Source organism: Balaenoptera borealis, assembly GCF_965194805.1.
Source record: "Balaenoptera borealis genome assembly, chromosome: 8".
NCBI lineage: Eukaryota > Metazoa > Chordata > Mammalia > Artiodactyla > Balaenopteridae > Balaenoptera > Balaenoptera borealis.
In genome coordinates this window covers 7,476,463-7,489,236 of record NC_138865.1, presented here as the reverse complement: position 1 = coordinate 7,489,236, position 12,774 = coordinate 7,476,463, and the positions used below count along the sequence as shown (strand labels likewise).

The 12,774-nt window shown below is 38.6% G+C and overlaps 1 protein-coding gene across 2 annotated transcripts in view; it reads right to left on the bottom strand.

Moving 5' to 3' along the window:
• Window positions 1-12,774, bottom strand: part of LOC309634065 (uncharacterized protein) — a 130,847-nt gene that overhangs the window by 12,458 nt on the left and 105,615 nt on the right. Inside the window, exon 3 of one of the 2 annotated variants that reach the window (XM_082403606.1) lies at window positions 6,219-11,975. The exons of the other annotated variant lie outside the window; for it this stretch is intronic. Coding sequence (XP_082259732.1) covers window positions 11,934-11,975 — 42 coding nt within the window. The 3' untranslated portion in view covers window positions 6,219-11,933. Of the gene's footprint in view, window positions 1-6,218; window positions 11,976-12,774 lie in introns of those variants that run through there. 2 annotated transcript variants of the gene reach the window in all.

Genomic DNA, 12,774 nt, shown 5'->3' with positions numbered 1-12,774 from the left:
GCTTAAACAAGAGAAATGTACCGTCTCAGAGTCCTGGAGGCTGGAGATCTGAGATCAAGGTTTTGGCAGGGCTGTTTCCTTCTGAGATCGTGCGGGAGAATCTGTTCTGTCCGCTTCCCTCGCACAGGTTGCCCCAGGGTGGGAGGGGAGCAGTAGTAGGATCCCTGTACGGCTGAGAACAGCATGGAAGTAGTGAAGACACAGCTATTCCCGCCTGACTTTCTGCCAACCTGGAATGATAAATGAGTAGCAGAATTATCCCGTACACTAAAGAACAAGCCTCCCCCAAAGAGTTCTAAGAATTTTATTAAGAATAAGAGGAAACTCAGCAGTTGTACCTTGACTAGTGACTAGTGACAAAGTAAGAAAGAGAATGTCCTAGTAATGTTAACATAATCAGTGCCCTCCCAGATGCCTCACCACTCCTAACTCCTCTGAAACTTGCAAGTAACTTGGAGAAGAAAGAAGCAACTCTGAATCGACTGAGTTTACATTTCTGTGACCAGGTAGAATGAGGTTTGTAATAGGAATTAAGTTCATTTATAAAAAATAAAGTTACACTTCTGCAAATGTGCCTAGTGGACTAATAATCATATCCTGTCCGTGACTCAAACTCCTTTACATCAAACATTTCTTGGTCGACTCCCTGAACTCGCAGCCTACTTTCTCTTTTTGGCCTGTTGTAGTGACCCGCGTTGCTAACCATCTCTTTTGCAGCTTTGAAACACCAGTATCATCTTTCATTCCTTTTTCTCATTGTATCACAGGCCCACTGCATTCTGTCCGTCCTACTTCTGAAATCCATCTTGAGTCTCTTCTTTCTTCTTAGTCCTCACACCAGTGTTCCAGTCCTAGATGACTGGAATATGATAATGTTGCATAAATATACTCTTTTTATATAAGATTATACCTCTCATAAACAGAAAGTATACCTTACTTTCAAAACCACATGACATTTTAACAAATATCAATTTTATCTGAGACAGCAAAGAATGATTCAGTACATTCACAAAAGCTCTAAGATCACATTCTCTGGTAAATATGTTTAGAGCTTACTTGGGGTCAGGTGCTGCTTAAGAACTTTACATATGGGCTTCCCTGGTGGTGCAGTGGTTGAGAGTCTGCATGCCAATGCAGGGGACACGGGTTCGAGCCCTGGTCTGGGAAGATCCCACATGCCACGGAGCAACTGGGCCCGTGAGCCACAATTACTGAGCCTGCGCGTCTGGAGCCTGTGCTCCGCAACAAGAGAGGCCGCGATGGTGAGAGGCCGGTGCACCGCGATGAAGAGTGGTCCCCACTTGCCACAACTAGAGAAAGCCCTCGCACAGAAACGAAGACCCAACACAGTCATAAAAAAAACAAAACAAAACAAAACGTGAATTTCTAAAAAAAAAACACATGTGAAATTAAAAAAAAAAAAAACTTTACATATGACTAACTCGTGTAATCCTCACAACACCCACCATGATGTAGGTACATGGTCATCCCATTATATAGCTAAAGAAACTGAGGGTAGAGAGAGACTAAAGAACTTGCCCAAGGACAAACAGTTAGTAAATGGTGGGGCTGGGATATAGTACTACAGATGAAATAACAATGTGGGGATATAAGTTGGGGAAATAAATGTAAAAGTAGACACATGAAAACAGAGTGTAAGCTTCTATAAAATATGTACTTTAACCTCACCACCTACACATATAATTATCATTGAGTTTCCTTTAGCCATCATATTAGTTATTCTTACTTAGACAAGGGAGTTTTAAACATTTTTAGTTTCCTTTCTGGGAGCCTGAAGAAGATGGAGTTAGACTTTTCACCACTTCTTTTTTTCCTTAAACACATTTTTCTTCCTTCTGCAGCAGATGCTCCAGTCAGCACAGTATCTAACTGCATATTCATTAGTATTGCACTTCATTCTGCAATTAGAGTATCCTGCAGGACATCCTTCAGGAAAAAAGAAGCTTCTGGCTTTGAAGAGAGAAAACATTATATTACTTGTTTGTATATGTTAATATCTGAAGTGTTTCATAATAAAACAACGATAGAGAACCTTCCCAGAAAAAAATGACAAAAAGGAATGCAGGAGAGAAAAGTGGAGGTACTGAATAAAGAAAAATGAGGGTTTCTTCTGTAGCGTAATAGGTGAGGCAGTGGTTGAAAAGGGACCGCGTTTCTGATAAGAACTATCACAGCATATTTCTGACTAAAATTAATGATCCATTTAGCGGTGGGGATTCATGATTCAGGAAAGAATGTTTAATTTCAGAAGTGAAGTCCCTAAATGAGCGGGGATGAAATCTAGTATATAATACAAGTGGAGGGGTTAGCCTTAAATCAGTATGAAGAGAAGGCAGACTAAGATAAAATTAGGTAAAGGTTTATGGTAGCGGGAAAATGGGGATGTTGTCACTTGTTGCTTTTCCTGTCTTGGTGGAAAAAAAAATCAATTGAGAATGGGATGGGCAAGTTGGATCTTGGCTCTAACTTTCCAGTGTATTTAGGCTCAAAGCCGTATCTCCTTTACTGAGGAAGTTTTTGAGATCTGCACAGGATCCCATACGCCATAATTGCTCACCTTGGTTTCCAGTTCTAATAGGTGTTTCCTTCTATCCCTTTTCCCCAAGGAAACCTATCCTAAGTTTAATAGTAATCATTTCCACTTCCTTACTTAAAAAAATAGTTTTATTACCTGAACTTCATCCCTAGACACTATAGTTTTTTTTCTCATTACAGTTTTTGATATTCCCTTTAAATCTACAGGTCCTTCCCAAAACCTTTTATTACAGTTTTTATGTTGAAGAACTTGGGGTGTTTAACCTGGAGTGTTTCCCTACTTCTGGAGAAATTAGCATGTGTCCTCCGTATTTTCACAGATTTGCAGCTGGATTCAGAGGCTTGACCTGACTCATGTTTGAGTCCTTTAGCTGTCTGTACTGTAGTTGGTGGTGTGTGTGTGTGTGTGTGTGTGTGTGTGTGTGTGTGTGTGTTGTATCAGGAGGCCCATAATGTCTGGTTGTCTATCTTTCAGAGATAATAGCAGCTACTGATGCCCAATGACTAGATTCATTAATACAATGGGCGTTGTATGTTGGTGATACTGTAATTATGTGTCTTTTTCAGTGTTTAATTGTAATGTATACAACTCAGTAAGTTCGGTGACTAGTTTATACCTGTGAAACCATCACCACCATCAAGACCATAGACATATTCATCACATACGGAAGTTTCCTCTCACCTCCTTTATTATTGTTGTTGTTATTATTACTTGTGGTAAGAATACTTAGCATAGGATCTAGCCTCAGAAAATTTTAAATAGATAACTCTGTATTGTTAGCTGTAGGTACTGTGTGTAGCAGAACTTCAGAACTTATCTTGCATAAGCGAAACTTTGTACCCTTTGACCAACGTCTGCCCGCTTCCTCCACCCGTCAGGCCCTGTTACTATGAGTCTGACATTTTTGGATTCCACATATAAGTGAGATCACACAGTATTTGTCTTTCGCTGTCTGATTTATTTCACTTAGCGTATGTCCTCCAGGTCCATCCATGGGTCACAAACAGCAGGATTTCCTTCTTTTTTAAGGCTGAATTTATTTTGTATATTGATATATATCACATTTTCTTCCTGTGTGTTTGTGTTTTTCACCTTTATTGAGGAGTGACTGATAAAAACTGTATACATTGAAGGTATACAATGCGATGTTTTGATATAATATACATTGACTTGATTACCACCATGAGATAATTAACATATCCAACACTTCACATGGTTATCTTCTTTTATTGTGTGGTAAGATCACTTGAGATCTACTCTCCTAGCGGATTTCAAGTATGTAATACAGTATTATTATCTTTTTATTAACTATAGTCACCATGCTGTACATTAAGTCTCTTGAACTTGTTCATTTTATAACTGGAAGTTTGTTCCCTTTGACTAACATCTCACCATTCCCCCACCCCCCATACCTTGGCAATCACCATTATACTATCTACTTCTTTGAGTTTTACATTTTTATGTTCCACATATGAATGAGATCATACAGTATTGGTCTTTCTGTGTCTCATTTACTTGACTTAGCATAATGTCCTTCAGGACATTTGTCCATGTCATTGCAAATGGTATAGTTTCCTTCTTTTTAAGGCTGAATAATATTCTGTTGTGTGAATATACATACACACATATATATACACATATATGTATGTGTATATATATATCACAATTTCTTTACCCATTTATCCATTGACAGACACTTTGGTTGTTTCCATATCATGGCTAGTATGAATAATGCTTCAATGAACATAGGAGTACAGATATCTCTTCAACATCCTGATTAAACATCATTTCCTTTGGATATATACTCAGATGTGGAATTGCTGGATCTTATGGTGGTTCTAGCTCTTAATTTTTAAAGGAACATTGATAATCTTTTTCATAATTGCTCTTTCAATTTACATTTCTACTAAAAGTGTACAAGGGTTCCCTTTACTCCATATATCTACCAATATTTGTTATTATTATTATTTTGGTAATAGTCATTGTAACAGGTATGAGGTGATATCTCATTGTGGGCTTGATTTGCATTTCCCTGATGATAAGTGACATTGAACACCTTTTTTTGTATTCCTTTTGCCTATTTGTATATCTTCTTCGGAAAAATATCTATTCAGGTCCTTTGCCCATTTTTAATTGCTTTGTTATTATTTTGGGCTATTGAGTTGTGTGAGCTCCTCATGTGTTTTGCGAGGAACTTACAAACCCTTACTGAGTACAGGGTTTGCAAATATTTTCTCCTATTCCATAGGTTGTCTTTTCACTCTGTTGACTGTTCTTTTGCTGTGCAGAGGCTTTTTAGTTTGATGTAGTCCTACTTGTCTAATTTTGCCTTTGTTGCTTGTGCTTGTGCATATCCAAGAAATCATTACAAAGACCAATGTCATGAGCTCTTCCTCCATGTTTTCTTCTAGAAATTTTACAGTTTCAGGTCTCATGTTTAAACCTTTAATCTATTTTGAATTGATTTTTTCTATAAATGTACTCTTTTGCATGTGACTATCCAGTTTTCTGAACACTGTTTGTTAAAGAGACTATCCTTTCTCCATTGTGTAGTCTTAGTACCCTTGTTGAATATCAGTTCTCTCTCTGTGGGCTTATCTCTGGGCTCTCTATTCTCTTCCACTGTTCTACATGTCTGTTTTTATGCCAGTATCATAGTTTTAAAATTATTGTAGCTTTGTAATATATTTTGAAGTCATGAATTGTGATGCCACCAGCTTTGTTTTTCTTGCTCAAAATTGCTTTGCTGTTCAGGGACTTTCGTGGCTCCATAAGAATTTTAGGACTCTCTCTTCCTTCCCTCTTTCCTTTCTTTAAAAATTTTTTTATCTGTTTAAAAATTTTTAAAAACTGTTCTAGGATTGTTTTTTCTATTTCTGTAAAAAATAACATTGGGATTTCCACAGGGATTTTACTGAATCTATAATTTGCTTTGGGAATTATGAACATTTTAGAAGTATTCTTTCAGTCGATGAACGGGGATTGCCTTCTATTTATTTGCGTCTCCTTTAATTTCTTTCATCAATATTTTGTAGTTTGCAGTGTACAAATCTTTCACCTCCTTGGTTAAGTTGTATTCCTCAGTACTTTGTTCTTTTGATGCTATTATAAATGGGATTGGTTTCATAATTTCTCTTTTGAATAGTTTGTTGTTAGTATATAGAAATGCAACTGGTTTTTGCTTATTGATTTTGTATTCTGTAATGTACTGAATTTTTTTTACTAGGTCTAAGTGTTTTGCTGGCATCTTAGGGTTTCCACATATAAAATCATGTCCTCTGCCCACAGAGATAACTGAGTCTGAGTTGTTTTCTCATTCAAACCTGGAAACATGTTCACTGGTACAGCAATGTCCAGTCAAATATTTTTTTAAAAAGAAACAACTCAAAGAATGGGAGAGAATATTTGCAAACCTATATCTCTTAAAGGTTTAGTGTTCAAAATATACAAAGAACTGACAACCCACTAATGAAAAACAGCTAAATTAAAAAGTAAGTAAAGGATTTGAGTAGACATTTCTACAAAGAAAATATACAAATGGCCAATAAAACACTGAAAAGATGTTCAACATCATTAATGTTGCAAATTAGATGCAAATTAAAATACAAATTAAAACTACAATGAGATATCACTTTACACCAACTAGGATGACTATAATAAAAGATACGGACCATAGCGGAGTATGTGAGTATGTGGAGAAGTTGGAACCCTCAAGCACTGCTGGTGGGATTGTAAAATAAAGGATGAAGCTGTGGAAAATAGTTTGGCAATTCCTCAGAAATTTAAACATAGTGTAACCATAAAACACAGCAATATACCCAGGTATATATCCAAGAGAACTGAAAATATATCCACACAAAAACTTGGATGTAAGTGTCCAGAGCAACATCATTGATAATAGCTCCAAACCAGAAACAATCCAAATGTCCATCAGCTGATGACTGGATGATTAAAAGGTAGTGTATCCATTTAATAGAATACTGTTCATCAATTGAAAGGGATTACGTATTGATGCATGCTACAACATGGATAAACTTTGAAAAACCTTGGCCTAAGTGAAAGAAAACACAAAGGGTCACATGTTGTTTGATTACATTAAATGTCCAGAATAGGTAAATCAATAGAGACAGAAAGTAGATTAATAGTTGCCAGGATCTGAGGGGAGGGGAGAATGGCGAATGACTGCTAATGAATACGGAGTTTCTTTTTGGGGTGATGGAATGTTTTGGAATTGGATAGTGGTGATGGTTGCACAACTTTAGGAATATACAGAAAACCACTGAAATGGTACACTTTAAAAGAGTGAATTTTACCTCAATAAAAAAACCAAGAACAATGAGGGAAGTCTTGAATTTCCAGGTATTACAAGGTGATCTGAGGTAGTACATGCATCAGAAAAGATGTCACTAGATAGTAATACAAGTCCCAGTGATAAGCCCAACAATTAATGTATATTTATTACATAATATTGGTGGATTTTAAAATTAATTTGGGAGGGTTAGATTGATTATTCAATAAATATGCCTGTATTATAATTGGTTACTTGGTTAAGTGTGAGGATGGACTCTTAGCTCCCACCATACGTGAAGTAATTTCCACATAAGCCCGTGCATAGGTCAGAGTGCTCTGTAAACCACAGATGATGATGGAGCAGCCTCCTTTCCACCCTGGCCCTTCTTCTAATCACCACACACTTTCCATTTTATCAGTTCCCCAAAGTTTCTGTGTTCTATAAACCTCCTTCTACCTTCTTTAGATCAAACACAGTCTTCAAGTAAGAGTTTATAGTAGGTTAAATCCCTGGGGGGCACCACCTATGGCTGTTGCCCTAACAATCAATTCTCCACTCCTCTCACATTCTTCGTCGTATGGTACAATCTGCCCTTGTCTAATTTATTTTCAAACTCTTGGAAGACCTTGTATTCTTTTTCATTTATATTTTCATAACTTTGAAATGAAAGGTTTCCTGCTTACCTTGAGGAACTATGGACAACAAGGCAAGGACCCCAAGGATGGAAAGCAAGACCCTCATGGTCGAATAAGTCAGAGAGAATCCGTAACTGGGATGAAGAGAACTTCTTTCTGTGTTCAGTACTCAAGAAGTGAGTTGCCGTATGATTATTGAACCTTACAGTGGTAAGAACATTTCTGTGTTCCAATGAGCCTTCATTATCAGGAGATATCATGCAATGGACATGACCATCAGTTATTCAGCGTACATTTGTCAAGTGCTGGCAGGGTGTAGGCGAAGACAGTAGGATGCACAGCACTTACAGAGAAAGAGCAGCCACGGTGAAGGAAGGAGACATATTCTGTTGAAAAATCATTGTCTTACGGTTCCTGGAGGTTAAGGCAACATTTATAGAGTAAAAACATTCAATTTATTTCCCCAATAATAGGAAGGGAAGCACTAGATATAATAGCATGCCTATTTATTAATATTATTAATTTTGGGGAATGTACATTAGCAGACTTCAGCAATGAAACCGTATTTGAAGCCATACACAGGCTAGTGAGATATAGAAAAGCTTTTGTTTGATTGCCTCTTTGTCCAACCAACTAATGAGATCAACTGACTTTTATATCTAAAGTCTTAGTGAACACACACTGTTTACACATCACAGTCATATGCAGTGTGAGGGAGTCCAGGAAGGAAGAGTGGACCTTAGATGCACTTGGGAAAGCAAATAATACAGAAAAGACCATGGCAGTACAACTTGAGCATGTGTCTGACAAAGTGGCACAAGTACCTTGTAGACACTAAGGAAATGAACACAGAGGAACACCGGAGAAGTTTGGGCGGCCTAGGGAATGATTAAAGAAGACGTGAGCTGGCTCCACTGGCAAAATTCTCTATACATTTTGTGGGTTGAAAATGGTTAAATCAGTATACATCCGAGCCAGATGCAGGCAAGAGGAATGAACAGACTTACCAAGTCACAACACTGGGTGGTAGAACAGTCAATTCCCAAAATTTCATTGCTGCAACATGATGCAGGATGTGTGAAATGGAGCTTGGAATGTCCATTTCAATAAGCACAATGGGTCCCTACAGCATGAAGCAAGCACTTTTTGGCTGGTGTGCATAGCCCCTGGTTTTGCTATAAGCATGGTGACTTCTTTGGTAAAAGTCGCATTTTCTGTATTTCAGAAGTCTTTTAGCCTGCCTTGAAGCTATCCTAGAATTCAGAGAAGATTTCCTTCTTTTCACTAGTGTCACATTTGACCTACGATTCATTAAGTATTTTTCAGTCAGACTCACTGAAAAATAGTCAGCTATTCTGGGCTCATACTCACCACCCCAAGAGTTGCTCCCCTATCCTATTTGTAAAGAAATTGGCCTAACTTTCCAAACCAGGATCAAAGCAATTCAGGAAGATACCCATGTAATTAAATTCAACAAATACTTACCGAGTAACTTCTGAGTCTAAAACACTTTGCTTCATTTGGTGATGACTTACACATTCCTTTCGCGCTGTGTTACTATATTTATATGCACTTGTTGTTGCACTTGTTGATTACTTGCTCAGTGAATAGTTTTTGCTTGTTTTAATAAAAAAGACATGAGTAAGAATGCCAATTTTAGAGACTGCAAAGCGCATTCACATTCATGATCTTATTTGGTCTTCATAATTTCTTAGACGCTCTTACTCTGGGTTGAGTAACTTTTGTCAGGACCAAGAAGGAAGCTCCTTTCTGCCATTGCTTCCTCTGGGTACCCCTTCCACTCCTAATGGAACATGTAGTTAAATTATTTGAGCAGGTCCTCCCTGGCTATTGAGGCTTTGCAAATGACATCTTGAGCTAAATCAGGGATGGAGGATTGGTGGAGGGACGGGGGATTGAGGTCCTGGAAGAGGCAAACTTCACAAGACTTAGCCTAAGGAGGGCCAGTGAGGGGGCTGGAAGCTCTGGGGATGACTTTCCCTAAGCCTGGGTTCAGGTTTTTTTCTCCTCTGAGGTTGCTGGGGCAGTGGCATCTGGGAACAAGCCTCTCCCAGTACCCTAAAAACTCACAGAGGGGTCTTCGGGTCATTGGGGAATGTGCTGGTTCCCGATGACTACTCCGTTTACTTAAATCTGACTGGCTGGGGACCTTTCGCACCTCTGATCATGAAAAGCTTTGGAAGCATAGGTTACATTGCAAAGGAATCACATTTATGAGCACACATCGTTGAGTTCCCTTATGGAACAGTAAGGGCTGAATTTTCATCGATGCTTTGACATTTTCTATAAAGTTGTTTCTCGTCCAGGCAGATTTGGAGCCAGGAGATGGGCTTGGAAGGCTGCCCAGGGAGCCCAAGAACACTGGGTGACTCATGGGCTGGTAGACAGGGACATCAAAGGAAAGGTGAGAGGAAGGTTCACTGCATTCAGGGGGTGGGTTGGTGGGCACCAGGTGAGTGTTGAAAGGTAGCTTATCACCAGATTGCTCAGGGCCTCAGTAGAGAAAGATAAAGCACTTTGACAAAGGTCTTTCCTTAAAAGAACACAGAGGAGAAAATCAGATAGCTATCAAGCTACCAAAGTACAAATTGTTACAACAGAAGGAGAAAGGAGTTAATTTTCCATGAGATAATAAATTAGACTTAGGAATTATTGGGTTTTACTATTGGACTTAGCTCTCCAGAAAGTCAGTAGATACTCAGATAATTTATAATCGAGTGTTCATTGTTTACCTTCCTTCCCTGTACTCAGGAGTATTGAAAGCTTTGGAGTCATTGCAGCATCAGTTGTTTCTTTTTCTTCTTGTTGCTGCAATCTTTCTAAATTTATTGTTTCCTTACCTTCAGTCTGTAAACATCCTCAAGTTCCTGTGCTTTGAAAGCAAAAGATACAATAACATTCCTCTCTTTAGTTTACTTTTTACATAAGACCCTAACTTTCCCCCTTTTGTCTCAGGAAAATAGTAGTATGTTCTCTGTTTCCAGTTCTTTCCATTCACCATTCACTCCTTCCCCCCCCCAAATATTTATTTATTTATTTATTTTGGCCGCGCTGGGTCTTAGTTGCGGCATGCGGACTCTTATTTGTGGCATGCGGTTCCCCAACCAGGGACTGAACCTGGGCCCCCTGCATTGGGAGTGTGGAGTCTTACCCACTAGACCACCAGGGAAGTCTCTTCGTTTACTTCTTACCCTACAGGTTTCTGACATCTTTCATCTTTCTACTGAGTATACTTTTGTTAAATCGCTAATAACTTTCCCTCTGTATAAAAACAAACATAATACATACACACATAAATATGTACATAGATACCTATATACTATATGTGTATTTTATTTTTGAATTCTCATTTGTAAATAATACATTTTAATTTTAAAATTGGAAAAACCCATAAAATTACTAAGATGATAATAAATATAATGCATTATTTTACCACTTAAAAGATCATTGCTCTTTTGGTTTATTTCTTTTCCATTAAAATAACAGATAGAGAAGAGTTCAAATATTATAGAATACTATGAACTCCCTATACCAAGTATCTGAATGAAGTGGACACTTTTGGGGAATTATATGTCAGTAAAGTTGGCCAATAAAATAAAATTGCAAGTAGTTGAAGTTCTATCTTTTCATTTTCAAAGGGTGCTAGAATGAGCAAGATTTTATGCACAACCTTCAAGGAATAGATAATTTCTATTTTGTGATAATAATTCAGATGATAGAATAAGCTGGATGGCTACTCAACACATTTTTAAAAAATAAATTTATTTATTTATTTATGTATTTATTTTTCGCTGTGTTGGGTCTTTGTTGCTACACACAGGTTTTCTCTAGCTGCGGCGAGCGGGGGCTACTCTTCCTTGTGGTGCGCGGACTTCTCATTGCGGTGGCTTCTCTTGTTGTGGAGCACGGGCTCTAGGCACGTGGGTTTCAGTAGTTGTGGCACGCAGGTTCAGTAGTTGTGGCTTGTGGGCTCTATAGCGCAGGCTCAGTAGTTGCGGCGCACGGGCTCAGCTGCTCCGCGGCATGTGGGATCTTCCTGGACCAGGGCTCGAACCTGTGTCCCCTGCATTGGCAGGCGGATTCTCAGCCACTGCACCACCAGGGAAGTGCAACACATTTTATGAAACAGAATAGCCACAACATAGGTATGTCACAAGGCAACATATTAGTTATATATTATTGCATGACAAAATACCCCAAGACGTAGTGGCTTAAAACAACAAACATTTACTACCTCACGGTTTCTGTGGGTCAGGAATCTGGGTGTGGCTTAGCTGGGTGCTGTTGGCTCAAGGTCTTCCAGAAGGTTGCAGACAAAGCTGTCATTGAGGTTGCATCCTCCTTTGAAGGCTGGGAGAAGGTTCTTTCTAAATTCACTCACGCGGTTGTTGGCAGACCTGTCCCTTACCACATGGGCCTCCCCATAGAACTACTCGTGGCATGGCAGCTGGCTGGCCCAGGAGCAAGTGATCTGAGAAGGAGTGAGAGAGCAAACGCCAAATGAAAGTCAGCCTTGTAATAATCTAATTTTGAAAATGGTATCCCATCTCATATCATACACTCTATTCATCATATCTAAGTTGGTAAGTCCAGGCCTCACTTAGGGGGACAGGTTTGCACATTGGTGTGGACCTAGGGGCGGGAATAGTTGAGGATTATCTTAGAAGCTACTTACCACAGACAGCAAAAGATAAAAATAGCCAATCTAACCTATGAACATAGATACAAATGCTACAGAAACTATCATCAAATTGAATTTAATCTCAAAGTGAAAGAATAACACATCATGACCAAGTAGTGTTCATCTGGGAAGGAAAGGATGAGCCAACATTAGAAAATCGATTTATTTAATACACTAAGTTATTCCATGTTTTGAGCACTTAATATGTGCCAGGCACTGCCATAAGTCCTGGGAATACGGTAGTGAACAAGGCAGAGAAAATTCTTGCCTTCAGAGGATGTGGAGAAAAGGGAACCTTCGTGCACTGTTGGTGGGAATTGGTGCAGCCACTGTGGAAAACAATATGGAGTTTCCTCAAATAATTAAAAATAGAACTACCATATGACCCAGCAATTCCACTTCTGGGTATATATCAGAAAAACAGAAAAACACTAATTAGAAAAGATACACGTACCCCAGTGTTCATAGTAGCATGATTTACAATTGCCAAAGTATGGAAACAACCTAAGAGTCCATCAACAGATGAATGGATAAAGAAGATGTGGTGTACATGCATACAATGGAACATTATCTAGCCATAAAAAGAGAG